At 34.4% G+C, this 22,068-nt stretch overlaps 1 protein-coding gene across 1 annotated transcript; it reads right to left on the minus strand.

Annotated features, from left to right (window-relative positions):
• Window positions 1–3,046: 3,046 nt before the first annotated feature.
• Window positions 3,047–19,229, minus strand: Cdk1 (Cyclin-dependent kinase 1). The gene is made up of 7 exons (XM_069827670.1): window positions 18,951–19,229; window positions 15,330–15,486; window positions 13,085–13,220; window positions 10,175–10,330; window positions 7,641–7,804; window positions 5,777–5,918; window positions 3,047–4,299 (listed from the first exon to the last, which is right to left on the minus strand). Exons 1-7 carry the CDS (start codon window positions 19,000–19,002, stop codon window positions 4,192–4,194), a joined length of 915 nt encoding a protein of 304 aa, XP_069683771.1. The 5' UTR covers window positions 19,003–19,229; the 3' UTR covers window positions 3,047–4,191.
• Window positions 19,230–22,068: the final 2,839 nt, after the last annotated feature.

Here is a 22,068-nt window from a genome sequence, read left to right on the forward strand (position 1 = left end):
GTTATCTAGCGTCGATGGAATAAATTGTTGGCGAGTTGAGACCGAGGATTTATTAGGGGCCTATATATCACCAAACATTCGACTTACAGTTGGAGAAAAACTCTAAAAATATCCAACCAAATAATTAACTCAAGCGGGAATTGAACACAAGCATGAGTGTAGCTCCAGAGTAGCAAACATACCAACTTCTGAGCTAAGCTGGTATCCATTCCCAATTTGTACGAGAGAATGCATTAAAACACTCAAATCCGTTAGCCCATTTTCGTGATTATAGTTGTAAAATAATGTTCCAGTTACGGCATGCATATTCATCCATTATTTATATAGCCTAGTGTCTTGTATAATTTCAGGTGAAGACTATGTGTTCTGCTAACCCATATCATAAGTTTTAATGTGTATTGTTCCACAAATAGCCCACATATGTGCTTAAAGTAATCCCCACTGAGAATATGAAAATATAACAGCATAGTGGGATGTTGACAGGCTCTCAGCTGAACAGACAGCAGTAGGAATGTCAATCCTATGTGCCCACTACCTTTACCCCCAAGAATACCTTAGTCCATAGATAGAATTGATATCTTGCATAAATGGAACTGGTGATAAGATGGTATTTGGCGAAATGAGACATAGGATTCACCATAGATTACATGACACTCACCTTAGTTGGGAAAACCTCGGAAAATCCTAACCAGATAATCAGCCCAAATAGAAATCAAACCCATGCCTGAGCACAGCCCCAGATCAGAATAACACATCTGCTGCCTGATCTACGCTGGTGGCAATATGTGTTAATTCCACCATTAAGAAAGAAATGTGCTTCGTCTGTCCAGCCATGATTACGTTGAATCTCTGCTAGGATAAATAAAGTAAAATCATATAATATATTTTCTACTTGTCACTTTCTGAGTGCAAACACTGGTTTTATTTTATCTGGGTAGAATTCTTCAAACTACGCTATAACTCATTTGAATATGGACACCTAACACTACTAATTCTGTAATTATTTCATTACTTGTCTGAAGCACTTCAGCAGTGACATCATTAATTTAGTCTTCCAGAATTCTTCTCGTCAGAAACAGAACAAATTTCCTCAAATCTCCTGATCTCCGTAATTATGAATGGAACATGGGCCTTCCCTTAAATAATTGTTCTAAATTTTCTCTCGCCTTGAAAAAGTTTACTATTGCTTTCATAACAGTAATGGACTAGATGTATCCTAACATTTAATGATGAAACTATGGGTTGAAACTTCAAAATTATTGTAGCAGTATTAATAAAACCATTAATGTTTTAATCAAAACAATGCTAACTCTGGAATTGCAAAACTTGAATGAAAAGCACTATTGCACGTCCAATACAGCAGAACCTCGATTATCTGTCTCTCGATTAACCGATCATCGGATTATCTGACAGTATTACTTGACCGAGGCGAGTGGAGCCGCAGGCATAATGAGAAGTACAGCGATGACACTATACCAATGCAGGAGCAGTACAAGTGGCGCTGCGGGCTCCATTGGCTTCAGACGAGTAATACCTGAAATGCATATTCCACTACAAACTGCACTTGAATCAGCAGAAATCTCCATAAGGTTCTTGGAGCAAAAAAATGACATTTTATTCCCGGACATTGTTTGATTACGGAGAGTTGGAATGGAGATCAGAACAAAAATAGTTGGAAGTGAAGTACAGAAAATAGTGACAGACTTATTTAAAAAAATAAAAATAAGGTAAGAATAAACAGAACGGATTATCAGTCTTTTTCGATTAACCATTCCTTTCCTCCCCTTGATTACAATGGATAATCAAGATAATCACACTCTCCCCACCTCAAATATTACATTTATAAAGCTAAAAGTTTTGAGTAACTTTTGAATGACATACATTCGTCTGGACAGATTCCAATTTTATACAGATTAGCAGCCAAACAAGTGTGTTCAATGGTTAATCTGAAGACTGAAGTAGTTGCTCTCCTATATTCATTTTTGTATTTTTCCCAAAGTAGGTTAATGTTTCCCCATGATTTTTCTTGTTTGACTTGAGAGATTAGTATTGCATTGTGTAACATTCATTCTGATTAACTGTATAATAGACATTTTGTTGTCTCTAATGGGTTGTTGTAGCTTGGTTCCCTTTCTCACGAGATCAACTATCTCATTTCCTATAATTCATGCAGATGATAGTATCCATTGGAACATTTTGGACTGCTGCTGTTTGATTTTAAGTATTGTTTGTGATATTCCTGATCACGTATGTAACAGATTGGCCATCCCCATGTTAAAAACTGTAACATGTGGAAGAAAACAATCACCAGGATCGCCACTGTCGATTAGTAACAACTACTAGATGGAAGTATAGTTGCAGCATGGTAAAATTGATAAAAGTTGCCTTCAAATCCCAATCTGTTATATCAACAAGGAGAACCACTTTCTTGAACATGTTTACTCTCAATATTATCCACTGTGTGACAAATTTGTGTAGTACTGTCCAACAGAATTTTTTTTCTGCAGAAATTAAAAAAGTTTCTACAATGAAATGTCTGAGGGTATGCATGACCATTTGAATATAAGACAGCTGTTTGACGTCATATGATGTGGTTTTCTGTAATGATGTTTATACAGATCAAATTGTTTTATTAAAAAAAACCATTTGATCAAATTTTATTATTTTATCAAGGTCCTATCCCTTAAATAATTTAATATGCTACAAAAGAATATAAAATATCTCCATTCGTGAATTGCACACAAATGCCAAAAGACATTCGACTATATTTATACCCATACTTACTGGCTTTTAAAGAATCCGGAGGTTCAATGCCAACCTCACATAAGCCCACCATTGGTCCTTATCCTGAGCAAGACCAATCCAGTCTCTATCATCATATCCCACCTCCCTCAAATCGATTTTAATATTACCTTCCCATCTATACCTGTACATTGTAAAATTTGAATATCACGTATTTCGTAACTATTTTAATAAATTGGTAAAAGGATATGAGGAATTTTTAGAGAAAGGACTGAACTGTTTGGACAAAGTCAATTCCACACAATTTAAACATTTATAAAAATAGTATTATTAATTCCTATTGTTTGTACCGGAGTACTTAAGACAGTTAACATTCGTTACAAAAAGAATAAACAAAGAATACAATTGTAATATATTGCCTTTTCTATTTTATGAGTACAGTGTCTCCTTACAACCAAAATGAATAAATCAATGCTTACATTTGAGCCATTGAAGGCAGATGTGGTGTTAAGTAAAAAATGGATGAGAGTAAAAGTTCTGTAAAATATAGCACAAGGTAGCAATTTATATCCCCTTTGTACTATCTACTGACTACTAATACTGTAGTTCAAATGAAATTGATCATTTTACTAAATATATTTTTTTTCGTAACCCAGACTGTTAGAAATGACTTACACCGCTTCTGCTTTCAACGGCTCATTTTCAGAAGTGGATTTTCAAACGACCATTTAAAAATATAACTGAAAACCATGAAACGTTTGCCCTTTTTTATACACTATTGGGCTTCAAGCTGCAAGTCACAAAGTACATAGAACACATCATTGCTTTGCAATTTACATCTTAACTGTGACTAATATGCAAGTTGTGACACAACATTAGCATTTTACCAATTTCCATTTCGTTGACAACTGTATATGCTCAATGTATACTACTCTACACATGCAGCATTCTTCAGTGGATTTGAAGCCACTGTGAAATGACTTCGAATGACTGCAGAAAGTAGCCTCCAAATTATTACAAAACCCAAAAGTTTTAAAACAAGATTCACTTATTTTCTAAAAACTCTGGATAAAAGAATGGTTATAAAGGAACACTAGTAATAATTTAAAACTAATTCTAAAAGGACCCAATGACGTCAAACTTTACTAACATCAGCCAAGACATCTTTAAACACACGCATGCAGAGCTGGAACTCATAAACTCGTTACAGATCGCTGCTTACAATTGAAGATGTCAGTGTGAGGTAGTAACATTCTGCAGAGAATACATCACCTTGGAAAAGTTCACGTGGTCCAAACAACTTACATGTATCATGAAGTGATTTATATGATTTATGTACAATTTCCTCTACTGAACACGAAATATTATGAGAAACATTTCAACATTGTAAAGAAAACAAGAAAAAGTTCTTGGAAGAAAGTACTGTAAAGGAAAATCCATTCACACACTTTATGACTTCAACTGTGGTGCCACAGACCTATCCAAATCTTGGAAAAAGGAATGCTGAAGTGTAGCTTTGGCTGATATCCGAGAAAAAGGATCATACACCAGCATTTTCTGCAACATAAAATTTAAAGAGATATATTAATGAATATCAATTTTAAAAGATCAGTTATACAGATTAAACACAGCCAGCCTGCCATCTCTCAGCACTACAGTCTGGCAAGCAGATCACAGATAACATTCTTGCCATTTCAGAGTACTACAATGTGTCAAACAGGGTTGCCGCTTTTCAATTTGGAAATTCTTTATCCATAGGTTCCAATTTTTTTTAAACATCTAGCAGCTGGTTACTGTTTTACACTACATAACACACTACTATGATGAAATAGTGAGGTAAGAACCAAAGATTTTACTTTGAATTACGAAAGATAGTCGATAAACTGAACTAGTCTGACATGATAATACTCATGGGATACTTCAATGCCAGAATGAGTAATATAGAAGTTGAACATCAAATCAAGTCTCATGGAAAATATTTGCAATTGAAATGGACAGACTTTGCAATTTGTAACAAACTACTATAAATTATGACCATGTTTCATCACAAAGATAGCCACAAATTCACATGGTGTTCCATAAATTATGTAATGCAATTTTCCATTGGTGACGCCATAATTGCCTTGCAATTCACTTACACAAACTAGCCTATCTACTTATGGATCACCACACCAAAATGTATCATTTTGAGTACTGAAGATTCTGCCATTAATAGGGATCACCTGCCTTGAATATACAGGAACTTAAATACCACCACCACTAAATGCAATAACAAATTGACAAATATGGTCTCAGATGTTAGTGTATGCTGAGTCCTGAAATTGAATCGGGCACTGCCTGTGAGTAGGCTCTATACTTTTCAAATCTAGATGACAGAAGAAGAAATCTCTGTACCACGAAATACTAATTTTAACTTTGAAGTAAGCCTTTCCAGATATCCACATACAATTTGGTTGTATCAGAAAAGATTAAATAGAATAATAGAAGAGACATTAATTCAAGAAACTATAGAATGACAAACTAAACGAATTTAAAACAGGCTGCAAATGAAAGTCTTAGCATAAAAGGAAAATGGTATAACAAAAAAAAAAAAGTTAAGAATTTGGGATGATGCCTTAGCAAATGCTACATCTGATAAAAAGAGAAGCACGTTCTTGCTCACAAACTGGAAGATAAAACAAACTACCATATAAGAAGCAACAGCTAAGAGAGAAGTGAGAAGAAAAAAACACAACTGGAATAAATTTGCTGCTTATTTAGAAAACTACAATTACAGACCTACAAAATGTTCTAAGTGAGACAGTGAAATAAAACTAAATGCTGAAGTTATCATCTCATTAAATGAATAATTAAAATATTTCCAAAACTTGTGATCTCAAACAATCTCTTGAGAATTGAATCTCACGAAATAACGTGAACTAATTTCAATGCAGGAACTTAGAATTATTCTAAATGCGAAATAAACACCAGGAAAAGATTTCATCAACCTACAATTAAAAAAAAGTAATTACAAGAGAAGTTCAGAAAAATATACCTGCAGGAGATCAAGTCCATCATCATCAATATTCTTTACATAGCTTGTTAAGTTATTCTGAGTCCAGTTTGGGAATGTTGCCTTGTAATCTGGCAGCTGTGACACACCAGGCCAGATTTCTTCTGTTGGGGTCCTCAAAACCCTGTAACAATGATACATGTCTATGATATTAAATAAAGTACAGGTAAATATGATAAAAGAGGGGGAAAATTGTTTTACCATGTCTCTTGCAGTGCTTTGCACAATAATACCAGAATTTTAGTAATAAAAATAGATTGTAGATTTACAACATGATTCCTTAAGCTACCAAAGCTTTTGTATCATGAATTCAAGTCCGCACTTTCCTTAGCATCTAACATAGTAATTGTCAGTTGTATACGTATTAGTTATGTCAGTAAATTGTATGTACTCTGTACACAGCTGATTCAGAGATGCTGCAAATGTTTAATCTTTCTTCTTCCATTTCATTCGTTTAGGAAATAAAGATTCTTCTCACACACTTTGTCTTCATATTTCTTACAGATAAAAATCACAAATTTAAATTGCAAATGACGCCCAATGTGATAAGCAAATACAGATAAAATTGCAGTCATCAAATAACAGCTGTTACTATAGGCAGTAGCGTTGTCCTTAATAAAATACACATAATTTACCTTCCTTCTCAGTCAATGGTGGAGGAGAGATAAGGTAACTTGTAGGCTATTTTCTTTTTAAACAATAAAAAATATAACAAATGGGAAGATATAATAATTTTGTGACCACTGATTGCACCTCAAATTCTAACATATCTCATGTCGATAATCTATATTATGAAAAAGTTTATTTTGTCTAGTAAAATAACCATTGAGACAGAACCATGTGTCATCAATGAAGAACACTGAAGTGGGATTGACCAAACCGTCGTGGATTGACTGTTTATACTCCCTACAAAATTAATTTTCGCAACACTTTCTACGCGAACATTTTTAAACAAACATTTTACATTCCTATCTTGGTGTACTATTAAACGTATGATTATATACATTTCATTTTTTATGAAGATTAATATTAGAAATCGACATTTTGTGCCACATTAACCATGTGTGCTAGTACCCAATTCAGTTGATATAATTGCTCAATATTAATTTCATACAGCCCTTTATCGGTTTCCTAGAATTACAGAACAAATATGATTGGATATTAAATTTTAACCATTAAAATAATGGTAACAGAATTTAACTCTTCTACTACAAACCATTTTCCTCTCTGTAGCAGAGTGATACAAATATTCTAATACATACTAATTTCCCCTCTATTCATATTCAATGTACAGAAACTAATAAATTTTTACAGAATCTGAAAAGAGGAGAAGGAAGAAAAATTAAGAGGCTGAGGGGAGGAGGTTTGTTAAGGGAAGAGATTAAGAGAAACTGCTCATTTTATTAACCAGAAATACAAATGAATAATTAATCAATACTTCTACATCATCTTGGCAGAGATAATTTCATTTCTGGAATTACCCTCAATGGTAAGGTTAATAGATAGTGATAATGCCTAGCAGAGTTGAGTGATACCAAAGTAGTGCTAGAAAATTTTCACATTTAATACTGCCCTCTAACAATATTGTAACTCACATTGTTATAATTTACAAATGGTAATTACAAATTGTTCAAGGGAGGTACTGAATTATTCCTATTCATAGACACCAGAGAAAACCATCAATGGTTATTTGACAATGCCTTCTGCACTGTGCATAGAATGAAAGAATTAGTTTCATTAGAAAAAAATCCTGTTCAATTTCATGCTTCTACTCCACCCACTTTAACATTTAGAATTTACTTCTACATTAAATATTTAAACTACAGTATATTCTATGTTTTTTTACCTGAATATTCTGAACAACTGATCAATTTCTGAGTCACCCTGAAACAGTGGTTTTTTTGTAGCCATTTCAGCGAATATGCATCCAATTGACCACATATCAACAGGACACGAGTATCGAGAAGATCCCAAAAGAACCTCTGGTGCTCGATACCATAATGTCACCACCTGTGAAATTACTTCATTAGATAAAATTACACAAAACAATACATATAAAATTAAAGTACCAGATAAAGTACGTACAAGTTGGCAATACTGCTGTAATGGAATTTAGAATACAGAACAATTATCTGCCACAGAAGGTAATTTTTATTCACTAACACTTCTAAACAGCAAATTATAGAATTAGTGCAATTGTATGGAAGTGCAAACAATGGTGAAATTAAGTGTCTGAACTAAATCTTCTCCATACATGCTTTTTATACCACATACCCTGCACAGGAACGAAGTCCTGCTGACAAACTCATACTTGAAATACAACATTCTAATGTGTCACTTTACACTACATGATTTGCAGTTCAAAGTGATTTGAAAAGACTACCTCAAACATTTCGTACAAACAATCAATTCACTGTCTTGGTCATGTGGCATTCTATATATAAATGATTTAAAAAATCCAAGTAAAATTACTTATGTGCCCTCGGAATTGCCTATGGACTACAGGAAAGGAGATATGCATAAAAAAAAAGCCTGGGTTAAACTTTACTATTGAATCAGTTTCATTCAGAATAAATCATATGAGAATGGACATTTTCTTTTACAAACTTGCTGTAAACCGTCCAGATTCTGCATTCTTTCAGTTCCCTCTGATTGTATTTTCTCAGTTTAATTTGGTTTCACTGCATACATACATAAAGTGTTCTGTCAATGGGCAGATCTTTCACTGCAAACCCAGCATTCTCTAATCTTTCCTATTTTCTGCCTTCCTCTTAGTCTCTGGATATGATCCTTGGTTTCACTGTATTTAAATTTTCTATTTACTTTAATAGTTTTACACGAGCCCTTACTCTTGTCAGAATGTTTCTATAGTCTCTGGCTATTTCATAGATGGATTTAACATCACCATCAGTTGTTTCACGTATTTTTAACACATTAATATTTTCTGATGCATTAGGACAAAGAACACTGTATGAAACTACTTCCAATGGTCAAAGTTTTAATAATTATGTCATCTTTGTTTATCTCTTGGACTCCTTCATACGTTTCAACATATTCTTGTTAGACAAGTTTCCATACTGAAAGAATCGCATCCATATGTACAAGCACCTGACATCTCCAAAAAAAAAAAAAAAAAAAAAAAAAAAAAAAAATTACATGCCACCGTTTGGTTTGAACAGTCAACTGTTTAGAGGAGTAGTACTGCCATAATATTACAAGTCTCACAGTGTTGAAGTACACTATGACTTTGCAAAATAACCAACTATGGGAACTGCATCTATAAAATTAATTATCACACACTCTCTTACTTAAGACATGCTTCGATTCAAGCAAATGTTTTAAGATTAATATACTTCGGGAAGGGAAACAAATTCCTTCATATACCAAAGTATCTTTGAATGCAAGCATGTCTTCAGTACAGTGGACAATAATAAATAAATATACTCATATCTTACAAATATCCCCTTCTCTCTTTGACATAATCTGGTTTCTTTGTTGTACCATACTTCATATTTCTTTGATTTCTTTTTTTTTTTTTTTTTTTTTTTTTTTTTTTTTTTTTTTTTTAGACCAACACTCTAAAATCATAATTTTACAGGAAGTGATCCACTACCAGATTCAGGATAGTCAACTATAATATAAAAGTGAAGTATTTTGCTTCTACTTAGGTCGAAAGATTATTAACACCTAAGTTACTGGTTTTGGTTGCAAACCAACAGTTATAAAGTACTGGTCCAATTATACAGCAAGTGTTTATATTTTGTCATATAGCTCCTCGAAGTGGTGCCAGTACTGTACCAACTGTGTCTGCAAATGGATACAATTTAATTTGTGTACATTAGGTACATAGGGTAGATCAATAGTGGGACCTTTGGGTGTTTAAGTCTACCATAATTAAAACTTAACTTTTTTTTTTCTGTTATGGTGGAGGGCCTGAAGGCTTGCACTGCAGGACTGCATTCACTGTTTGGTGCCATCTATCAATTCAGTCACACAACACCCAATCCAATAAAGTCCACGATGAATGTCCCCCATCCCCGAGAGTTCTGTAATCTCCTCAGATGAATGCCATCTGTATGCAAATCACGGTACTACAACCTTGCTGCATATTCACACTATTGAAAGATGACAGATGAAATTTAACGAGGTAAAATGAATCCGAGGGCAATGCTGATAATTACCCAGCAATTCTACTTCCTTTGGTTAAGAGAGAAAATCTCGGAAAACCCCCCAACTAAATATCTTGTCCTGACCAGGATTTGAACTTGGGCCTACTTGTTTCATGGTCAGACGTGCTAATCATTACTCCACAGTGGTGAAAATCCTAAAGCTTATAATAGCTATACAAACGTAATAAAAATAATTGTAATTTATACAAACCTCGTGTGTATAGACTCTGACAGGTATTCCAAAGGCACGACCCAACCCAAAGTCTCCCACTTTGATGACACCATTCTTGTCTATTAATAGATTCTGAGGTTTCAAGTCCCTGTGAAGAACTCTCCGTTGATGGCAGAACAAAATTGCTTGTGTAATCTGAAATAACCATATATAAAAAATCCATTATATTTATATACATACAGTAAAAGTTTATACTTTTTATGGGGTCTGAAGAAAAAAATGCATAAGAGAGAAAACTGTATAACTGAAATATTTCACAATATGTGAAATTGCATTTAAAGACAATACAAAGATATTGATTAATGAAATTTTCACAAGAGAAATTTTTATCTTCACAGTTAAAGCCATCTTTGAGTCTATAACACAGTACTCAAATTTATAACACATTCTTAAAAAAATGTAAGATTTGTACAAAATCTTAGCTGTTTAGGGCCAAAGCTGACTGATATATTACATTTCAAATTCCAATCCTAAAATTTTTTTATAAAATTGGCTTACTATCTTGTTCTTCCCAATTTTAATGACGTGATTATTTTACAAAAAAAGTTAGTTATTTTGGACTGTTTGCTCCTAAGAAATAAACTATGCCCTCAAATTATTTCTTCAGTTACAACATCAGTTACAAAATATTTCACTGTTGCAGTAGCTACTGCCAGACTGTTTCACTTTTGAAAATAACTGGAATGCTATAGCTGGGTTCACGTTACATGTTTGAGAAGTTAAAATCTGCACACAATATTACTCTATTCTGACAAACGTCTGAACTTGCATCAATATACAGTAGAACTGTACACAATAATGGGCAGACCCCTGGAGTTGAATACAGGAAAGTACCACTTGTACTCTGTTCTTGTAATCTGATCTGATTGAGTCATGAACATGGAGAGAAGGAGGATGTTTCGTGAACATTTTATCGGAAAATACCAATAATCCCATTTTGCCACTTTCTAATTTGTTTAATATTTAAGAACACGTAATACCAGAATTATAATTTAATTTTAAATGAACATATAAAAAAATAATTAGTAGTAGCACAGTGTAGAATATACAGTTGTGAAGCTTGAGTTGTGAGGGTGCTAGGAACAACAGACAGTGCCGGTACTATTTTGCATTGTCTGTAAAGAGGCGACAGTAGCGATACTAGTGGTCAGCAACTATCTATGGATGCATATTTACTAAGTATTGAGCTTCGTGACTGTATATACTAAACTGTGGTAGTAGTCTTTAAAATCTGGAAGCTGCACTGTTACCAAGCACTTGTAAAAATGTAATGAGCAGAGAAAATTTAAAATCAATTCCTGCTTAATTATATTTATGACAAACTTTCAATAGTAAAAGATGATGAAATGGTTTCGTAAAATGAATGATAATGAAAAACCACTCGCTACATGAAATTCTCACCAATCCATAGCTCTGGAAAATTGCATATTTGATTTACAGTGCAATTTACAGTGTAATCAGCTTATAGGCCTAGATGGACATGCATGTTAAGAAGTAAGAAGTAAAACAAATGACAATAACAGATTTCGACAAATGTAATATGAAATAATTCATACAACGTTTCAGAGTACTTCTTTTACAAAGAAAATACTGTTAATTATTATATTCCTGGGGAGGGGGGAGGGGAAATTGTCTGGATTTAAAACATAGATTACTCCTATAATGCTACAGTTCATGGGACACAAACATTGAAAAAATCGAAATTTTGAGAGTGTCTCGAACTTTGAAACCCTTCTTAATTCTGATCCTGATGTCTACTAGAACTTATGATTTAGAAATGACAACAGAGTTCATTAAAAACTATTATACATAATTCACAAACTGCAAGAGAAAATCACTCGAGGTAACACAGTGCTATATATATATTGCTAAAAAATTGTTGCATATTAGTTTATTGCAAACTTATGAAGAAATACGCAATATTTTTTTTTTTTTCAGCACAAAACTAATTTTGCATATTTCTTCATAAGTTTACAATAAAAAATATGCAACAATTTCTTTGAGCACTATATTATGGGTTTCTTTCACATGTATTTAAGAATTTGCTTTATATTCCTAGCTATTATAATATAAATCTATGTTAAATAGATACTTATTTCAAATAAATTTACTGTAAGTTTACATCATCCATTGCACTATGGAACAGGCTGTGATATCTTACAGATGTGCTTCCCTTTCAAATCACGTCATTTTAGAGACAGTGTTGAATGTATCAATTAACAAGTGGTGCTTTATGAATGATTTAATCTCATGGGTGATATATTTGAATTTAAAATATAATTGTATAATATACATTTTATTTTATAACATTATTTATTTGAAAATAAAAGATAAATGGTATATAACATCAGACTATATTCTTTATGCCAAGAGGTGTACTGTACATTTGTTGACATCAGATTTACTCTAGAGTTAAATGAATAAGAACTACTGAATTACAGAATAAAATATTTCTATATGAACACCTCTGTAACAGAACATATCGCTTAATATTTGAGGCTATCAAATGCAAAACTCGCCTTATCCAGGTAAAGTTATTTGTCAGAAAACAGGAAAAACCATTATGGATATGGACAGTTTTGCATATGATAGTAGTTTTCTGAGCTCTATGGAAGAGGAATTAGACAAGATTTGCACAAACAGACTATATCAGTAGATAGTGAGCTGCAAGAAGTACAACATCCCACATGTAACTTTTTTTTTTTTTTGATAAGGCGAGTTTTGCACTTGATAGCCTCATTCGTTAAATCTATCTTGGTTATATGCTGAAGATGTGAAGCAAAGAATAATACAATGTAACTGCATTATTTTATTTCGTTTATTAAGTAGCATAAGCCAACATACAAAGTTGTCTCTTTTATACAAAAACTGAACATTTTTCAACATTACCTGATATAAATATGACTTCACAAGTTTTGGATCCATCTTACTTGAGCCAAGAGAATCCAGATACTTCTTCAAATCCATCGAGAGAAATTCGAAGATCAAATATAAACGAGATTCTTCCATCAGTACATCTTCAAGACTGTAATAGAGAATTTAAAATGTTTGTCTACAATATTTTTCTACAGAAATGGTTTTAACTATCAAGTTCAACAGAAACATGAAGGTGAAAAATATGGAATAAAACATTTTCTAATTTCATGTCCCTTCAAAACTAATTTATATTAATAAATTATGCCTAATAAGAGCATAAAATATGTGAAAATGTAAAGAACACAACATATATTAATATTATTGAAATCTATGTAATGGTATTAATTTTTGTTCCTACAGAATTCTCTGTTGTGGTTATTTATTAATAATGGAAAAAAATTCGCTCTAGTGCTGGGGAACAAACCCAGAACCCCCAGTTGTACACACAGGGTTCTCTATTACCGAGCTGAGCTAAGCTAAGGCTCAATCCATGGCACCAGATCGAACTTTTCTCCTTCGATTTTTTCCCTTTTTGGCCTAATCCATGTTCGACATATATTATGTCATCATACAGGAGCGCACTCAATCGAGTGACTTGGGTGGCCTGGAACCAACAATTACGTTGGAACATGGAATAGGCCAAAAAGGGAACTTCAGTGAATCAAAAAATTCTTAATGTTTCACACTCAGAGAGTATGGATGGGGAGGATTTATGAGCCCAATAGAAATTACATCAGGGATCTCTAGGGTAGTGTCTTGGGGTCCCTTTTATCCCTGGCTTTTAGAAATGACCTGTCAATTAAAATTTCAACCAGTATTCACTTATTCATGGATAATTGTATCGTGTACAGGGAAATAAAAAGTTATGAAGATATTATTCTTCTTCAGAATGACCTCAATACAATAAACAATAGAGTAATGGCTAACAAAATGAAAATAGACCTGAACTCTCTAAGGAGGTTTACGACAAAAGGAAATAATACACTGTATACGTTAAGGCAAGGCTGGGCACAGGGAGGGAATCCAAACTCTAAACGGGGATGCTTAATATTCATCTGCTACGGTATCAACGCTGCACGCTGTTCGGCAGGGAAGAAAGGAGTTGAAGAGAAGTTATATGGTTCCCCGTGAGAGAGTAGAATCCGCTCTTGGTGCCCAGCCCTGCATTAGGGGGCTGAAAATATTCCCAAAGTAAAAAATGTACATACCTTGGAGTACCTCTCCAATTTCGGTTGGAGAGAACACAACACTGATACCACAGGAAAAACATAGAAAGCATTATACTTTGTGATGAGGGTACTAAGAAAAGGCTCTGATAAATTCAAAGAGATTGCATGTAAATCATTAGTTTGTCCAGTAATTGAATATGGTGCCACATGTTGGGACCCTTACAGATTAGAGCATATTAAGACATTAGTTAAGATTGGAAAAATGGGCTCTTAAGCTTTGTCATAATAATTCAACATTAAGATGGGACACATTCACTGACAGAATTTTAATTAACACGTGTTTGAGGCAGAATCTTGATCTAACTTAAAAAATACACCTTTCAGTTTCACTTGTTGAATTATTATGAAAGTAAATTGATTACAAATAAACTTAATTGGTAGTCAATAATACTAATAATGTAAAAGTAATTTAAGAAAATAATATACTTAGTGTAGTCAAAATACATATTTGTGTAACAATAAATTCCTTTTACAGCAACTAAAGAACACAGTACAATCGTCGCTTAAGGTGCAAATGCTCGTATCCTATATCAATTTCACGGGGGGGGGGGGGGCGTTTTTTTTTTTTTTTTTTGCTGCCATTAATTGCGTAGTATTGAAACTTTTACTTTTCCGCGATTAATATTGAAATGTAGTTTATGATACTTTGAAGATAGATGTAAATCACTTAGACCAGTTGTCGGCAAAAGTGACGTCATATGAAATATAGCCACCAAAACACAGCAAAGGGGAAGGAGGGAGGTTTAATATATGAATGAACAAGTGATGGCTAAGAAGGGATATTATGCCTTACCCCTCACACTGCTTGTGTGATAAGGGGTTGACTCACAAGTCAAGAAATGCCAACCACCGACTTAAATGAATTCAACAATACAAAAACACAATTTCAAAAATTTTGACGATTATGAGTAGCCTATTTGCATCTTAAGCGACGATATTGTGATTAATTTAAAAGTTAACAAGTCCTGATTTTTTTCTTTTTTACTTACGCAACAATATTAGGATGTTGCAGTTCCTTGAGAAGCGATATCTCCCTAATGGCTGTTGATGGAATACCTTCATCTTCATTTTCCAGTCTTATTTTCTTCATTGCAACAATCTGACCAGTCTTCTTATTCTTTCCCTTGTAGACAACTCCATATGTGCCTGAAACGTAATTTATTGAATGTTCAAAATACATCAATGTGATTAATTCTTAACTCATTACTAGCCATATAACAGTTATCACAAAAAATTAAGATTAGACCGTATGATCTTAGACCCTGTCAAGGAGTTTGTAGCAGCATCAGTGACTGCAAAATGAAATCCTAAAGTGAGATAGTTTTTAGTAAGTTATTTGACAATGCTATATTATCTATTACGTTATTTAGCATTGATGGAAATAATAATAATAATAATAATTGGTTTATTTAACCTGGCAGAGTTAAGACTATACGGCCTTCTGTAACACTCAGCCAGAACAATGGTGACTGTATTTGGCAAAATGAGTCCAAGAATTCACTTGGAATTACTACATTAATTTTACAGCAGGGGAAAACTTCGGAAAGAAGCCAACCACGTAATCAGTCCAAGTGGAAATCGAACCCATGTCCAACCACAGCTCCGGATCAGCAAATGCACTACCGCCTGAGTTACACTAATGGCTAGGTGCGATCATAAGAGAGTATAGAATTAATACGGAGAAGGGGCCCAAAGGCTAGTTCTGCAGCCTGAGGCTTATTGTGCTTTACCATTACTGTTCTGTGAATGATTGGGTAGCTGAACAGTCATGCTCTTGTATGAATACAGCATGCCGTCATTTCTAGAGAATATAAGAGCACTTTACAAAGAAGTAAGATTTAGAATTAAATTAGTCTAAAATGATTAACCAAACGAGAGGAGTGAGACAAGGTTGTACTCTGAGCCTCTATTTATTCAATATATTTATGAACGATATTTTAGACAATATTATAAATATAAACTCTCATTGCTCAGTAGTAGAAAATATACCTATTTCAGGCCTACTCTTTGCTGACAATTGTGCAATTGGCGCTTTTTCGGTGATGGGTCTGCAAAAAGCAATTTATGAAATTAATAACTTCTGCAAAATTTGGGACCTAAAAATAAATGAAAAGAAGCAAGAACTTTTGATACGTAAAAGGGGAATATTCGGAGTAGAAAAGAGATAGTCTGTGAATGGGACACCTATTGAATGTGTTTCCAGATTCATGTACCTAGGAGTAGTTATAGATAATAGAGGAAATTGGAAAGTGTAAAATGAAACAGCGATAAATAAAGGAAAGCATGCACTACAAGCAGCAGACAAATGTTTAAACAAGTGGCCGAATTTGGAAGTGAAGAATTTTCTAAATGTGTACCAGTACAGGATGTTAATAGAATCGAGAATATTATATAACGTTGAAATATGGGGTATAGAGAAACTAGTTTAAATATCGATAAGTTAAGAGCTACACTGTGCAAAATATTTCTAGTGTACTATGGAAAGCGTCAAATTTGGCAGCGAGACCTGAGATGGATAGTAGTCTAGAAATAATCCTGGAAAGGAAAATAAAATATTTAGGTGACATTCTACTGAGGGATATTACATCGATCTTAAAAAAAATGTATTATATTTCTAGATAAAACTGATCTAAAATCGAACTGGTTAAAAGAATTACAATCAGAAGTAAGCATATTAGGTTTAAATTGGTTATGGAAAGAAATAGGTACTCTAAATGTCAAGGTTATTGGTAAAACTATAAAAGAGAGAGAAAACGAAATCTCAAGACAGGAGAAATGAAAACTTTCTGTGAACAGGAAGAGTATGTCAGATTAAAGACAAGAGAAGTGAGAGTAGGATTACCCTGGTGGAGATTAGGTGTTTGGAGACTCAAAAATAGAAGAGGTAATGTGGGTAAGGATATTTGTCCCCTATGCGGGTGTTTAGAAGACGCAATACATATACTATCAAAATGCACAGCAACCATTGACCTCAGAATTAACAGAATAGATAGTAAATTTTTTAAGATAAACGAGAAAATAGCATTCACAAAACTAAGTGGGCCGTTGAACACTAACAAGCTTAATAACTTAGGTAAATTTCAGTTCAGAGTCAAAATTAGATGGGAAGAAAAGATAATAGAACCAGTTGAAGAGAGTATAATGTGAAAGAATCCTTCGCTCTACAAAAGCTATTAGTTAAGGAGCTACCAGATTAGTAACTTGTTAACAGTTTAGGCCAAACTATTTTGTTATATTTACTTTGTATTGAATATGGGAATGACGGATTTGAATTGGAATGCATCAAATCTGCCATATCCAGACAAGATTGATGAGACATAGAAATAAATAGCCTATCAATATTAGAATTGTATATTTGAAATTGATAATAGTATACTGTATAACTTGGACATAAATTGTATGTATTAACTTTGTGAATTATTAATAAATAAATACAGCACGCTGCACTGTAAACTTGACCTGGACTATGGTAATGACGACTTGTGAATTAATTATGGCGAAATGAGTCAGAGGTCTAACGCCAAAAATTACCCGGCAATTCTGCTTCAATTAGTTTAGGAAAAACCCAGGAAAAAACCCCAATTGGGTAATTGTGCCAAACAGGATTTGAATCTGGGTCCGTTTGTTTCAGTCAGACATGTTAACCATTACTCCAAAGCAGTGGACATTTTAATACATCTCTGTCTCTGTGCAATATCACAGTTTGCGGGCGAGGGGGAAGAGAGATAGCAGAAGGTTGCAGTGCTTTTTAATGCTCACCCACAATCAAGATAAGCCACTTGAAATTTACCAGACACTCAGTGGCAGAAATAGCCTATAATAAAAGATCTGTACTTGTATTTATTTGGCTCCTAGAATTCTCGGCTGACACATGGATCCATTGAAAATTTGCTCTGCCCGATTTTATGGTAAAACTAAATGTTCTGAAGTTAACACTGATACCGATATTTCTGTAGGGGAGTCACTACGACCCAGCACCACGAACTTTTAAATCTTTCAGGATACTAATCTCCCAGTTAGGCATAATCCCAACCCACATTAGCTGACTATGCTATGTTTCGCTGTATCCGGATTCCTTCCTTTCCCTCTTCCTTACTTCAAAATTCTAACCTTGTGCACACAAAATAAATTATTGGTATTGAAAAGTGCCTCTTCGTAAGCATGATGATCCGCATTCGACAAACGCAGACAAATCTGCTCTTTTTAGTATTTGAAGATATAATTGTCAGTGAGGAATCCGTATACTGAAATTTTGCTCTGAATGTTATGACATGATAATAAAACGGAACTGAAGATGGAATGATGATGGGGGAGCGCTTCCGTACAGGGGCAGTGGCATTTCTCGAAGGTTTGAGCCCAGTTTAGGTGTGTGTATTAATCGAAAAAAAATGCCATATAAACATGCGTCCTATTCTCAATATTTTCTAGTCCCTAATTTTCGATTAATACACACACCTAAACTGGGCTCTAACCTTAGAGGAAATGCCACTGCCCCTGTACGGAAGCGCGCCCAATCTCCTCTCTCAAACTATACACTTTGACACCTTCCAAGTTTCAATGTGTGTCTGGAAAGTATCATTATTATGTATTAAAATTATAACATCACAAACCTTCTCCGATTTTCTCAATCTTCAGAAAGGCGTCCATTGTGCAAGTTGGCATAAACTAAATTTGCAGGGATTTGTTCACTCTTTATATTATTACGGAAGAATCTTCTACATACAGTTCAACAAAAGTACAAGCAGCATTTCTCAAGTTCGCACGCCCGTCTTTAAATTCTTTAAAACTTCACACTTCTTCGTGGTCAGTACAACTACAAAACCAACCACAAACACAAACCGGTAAGTCAGTTAAATTCAAACCACACTCCCCACTCTAAACTTCTAAACCAATCATGAAAGTCGTTATTTGCGTCCACAGGATGTGAATACACAAATAAAAATATCCCTTCGAAAACAGAATGGCCAACATAAACACATGTTTCAGTCTATAAAAATTGTCACATTATAGAACAAAATTAAATTTAGCCGGAAGATTCTTCAACTGATTGGTGCAATAATGTGAAAAACCTATTGAACGACACAAAATGTAATTACCTTAAATATTGGAATCAGACAATAAATCGATACTTCGTCTGTATTGTAGGCATTGCAATCATAATAGTGCCCACTTAATCTACTCAACCATGTAGAGTCGACCGTGACTCAACTTTCTCAAATACTTTTTTGCCTATCCCAATAAATGGGTCACCCACTGAGAACTATATCACAGTCTAGTATATACAGTTACGAAGCTTGAGTTGTGAGGGTACTAGGAACAATAGCCTTTGCCGGCACTATTTCGCATTGTCTGTAATGAGGCGATATTAGCGATCCTAGTGGTTAGCAACTATCTATGGATGCATATTTATTGCGTATTGACGTTCGTAGCGGAACTATTTTGGAGTTTATCAATTTCTTGTATCTTTAGCAAGATCTTTAGTTATGACTTTTCCCGATGTATGGCTCGCAACAGGATCGTCTTGGCTCTCTACGCATGCGCGGACTTGTTTAATAAAGAAAAAACTTAAACTAACCAACCTAACCTTCGTATATGCAAGATGTACAGAATAATTGGGGCTGTACACGCGAAAATCAAATCAAGATATAAAATAATGTTTTGAAAGATTTTTATAACAGCTACAAATAAACAGATTACGAACTTAGAAAATATAGACCAGCACGGTTGGATGATAGGACGTTTATAAAATAATGACTCACAACTATTTACAGATATACCAAATGTTACACGATTTGCATCAGAATTTACCCTGTTTTATAGGGCTACGCCACAGCTTCCTACAAGATCGTAATGGACAATACATATGGTACATCGCAAAAGAATTTTTTTTTCGGAGTATCCTTCCTCCCTCCCTCCCTCCTTCCTCTCATTTCGTCTATAACCTGCGATAAAAATGGGCAAGGGTGGAGTCTTGGGAGTAGTAGATATACTCAGCCCTATATTTAGGTAGTGTTATGCATCCCCCACCAACAAACTAATGTAAATCTTAGACAATTGGAGAACTATATATAAGTGGCACATTATCATAATTTATCTAATATAATTATGCAACATTGTAAAGCAGACATCTGTGAAGTACAAAAATATAGAATATTTATTTTTATTCTTCTTTTAGCTCGATTTTTTCTTTTCTCAAAATTCTGTCCTGGGCTCAGGCCCATGCATAATAGGTTTCGGTATACGTTTTTGATACTGGTTAGGTATAGGAAAAGCTTGAGGCTTATGAATATTCGTCTGAGAATGGGAACTTACTCTGTCAGGGTTGAAGCTAGGTGGACTACCTGTCAGCATATGATTCAGGAATGTCACCCAGACCCCCTATTGGAGTTCAATCATTGCATAGCCTACATCGCTAAGCAACTATATCGTCATTGGCCTATATAGATCACACAATAGGTCAATGTAGCTTAGCCTAGTCCATGGATCTGTCCTGGTTGCAGCCCTTGAAATTGTAAGACAAACAAAATGCTGAATTTCAAAGAATCCTGTACATTACTGGCCAAGTCAAAAGTTTATTGTACTGTATCAGTACTAATTAGCATAAGATTGGTTTTCTATTTACACACAACATAAATGCGAAAAAGAAAAAAAAAATGAGGTCAATCATGTATTGTGAGTCCCTATCACCACGGAATGGCACATCCTCAGGTTGCCGATAAAGGAGACGGCCTCCTCCAAATATGGAGGATAGGTGCGAATATAGTGAATATGCAGTTGTGGACAGCTGATAAGGGATGGTCCCTCAGCTTGGGGGGCGAAGGGCTAACAACCCATTACCGTAAAAAAAAAAAAACAGCTTGTTACGAAACCATACAATAAGCCTCAGAACAGGACTGATTCTCTGGCATGATCACAGCAAAGGAATATAAAAATTGGAAATTCATCCTTCGAAGAGGTGGGAAAATTAAAATATTTTGGAGCAACAGTAACAAATATGAATGACACTTCGGAGGAAATTAAACACAGAAAAATATAGGAAATTCCTGTTATTATTCAGTTGAGAAGCTTTTGTCATCTAGTCTGCTGTCAAAAGAATCTAAAAGTTAGAATTTATAAAACAGTTATATTACCTGTTGTTCTGTATGGTTGTGAAACTTGGACTCACTTTGAGAGAGCAACAGAGGTTAAGGGTGTTTGAGAATAAGGTGCTTAGAAAAATATTTGGGGATACGAGGGATGATGTTACAGGAAAATGGAGAAAGTTACACAACGCAGAACTGAACGCATTGTATTCTTCACCTGACATAATTAGGAACATTAAATCCAGACGTTTGAGATGGACAGGACATATAGCACATATGGGCGAATCCAGAAATGCACATAGTCTGTTAGTTGGGAGGCTAAAGGGAAAAAGACCTTTGGGTAGGCCAAAGCGTAGACAGGAGGATAATATTAAAATGGATTTGAGGGAGGTGGGATTTGTTAAGAGACTGGATTAATCTTTCAAAGAATAGGGACTGTTTTAATGTTCTGTTTTATTTAACGATGCTTGCAACTGCAGAGATTATATCAGCGTCGCCAGATATGCCGGAATTTTATCCCGCAGGAGTTCTTTTACATGCCAGTAAATCTACTGACATGAGCCTGTCGCATTTAAGCACACTTAAATGCCATCGACTTGGCCCGGAATCGAACCCGCAACCTTGGGCATAGAAGGCCAGTGCTATA

This window comes from Periplaneta americana, chromosome 6 (assembly GCF_040183065.1).
Source record: "Periplaneta americana isolate PAMFEO1 chromosome 6, P.americana_PAMFEO1_priV1, whole genome shotgun sequence".
Classification (NCBI taxonomy): domain Eukaryota; kingdom Metazoa; phylum Arthropoda; class Insecta; order Blattodea; family Blattidae; genus Periplaneta; species Periplaneta americana.

Coding starts and splice junctions, on each gene's coding strand:
- Cdk1 (XM_069827670.1), bottom strand. CDS start 19,002: ATGCCAACTTGCACAATGGACGCCTTTCTGAAGATTGAGAAAATCGGA. Junction 13,221..15,329: donor CAACATCCTAATATTGTTGC/GTAAGTAAAAAA, acceptor TCTCTATTACAG/TCTTGAAGATGTACTGATGG. Junction 5,919..7,640: donor CAGTTGTTCAGAATATTCAG/GTAAAAAAACAT, acceptor TCATTGTTACAG/GGTTTTGAGGACCCCAACAG.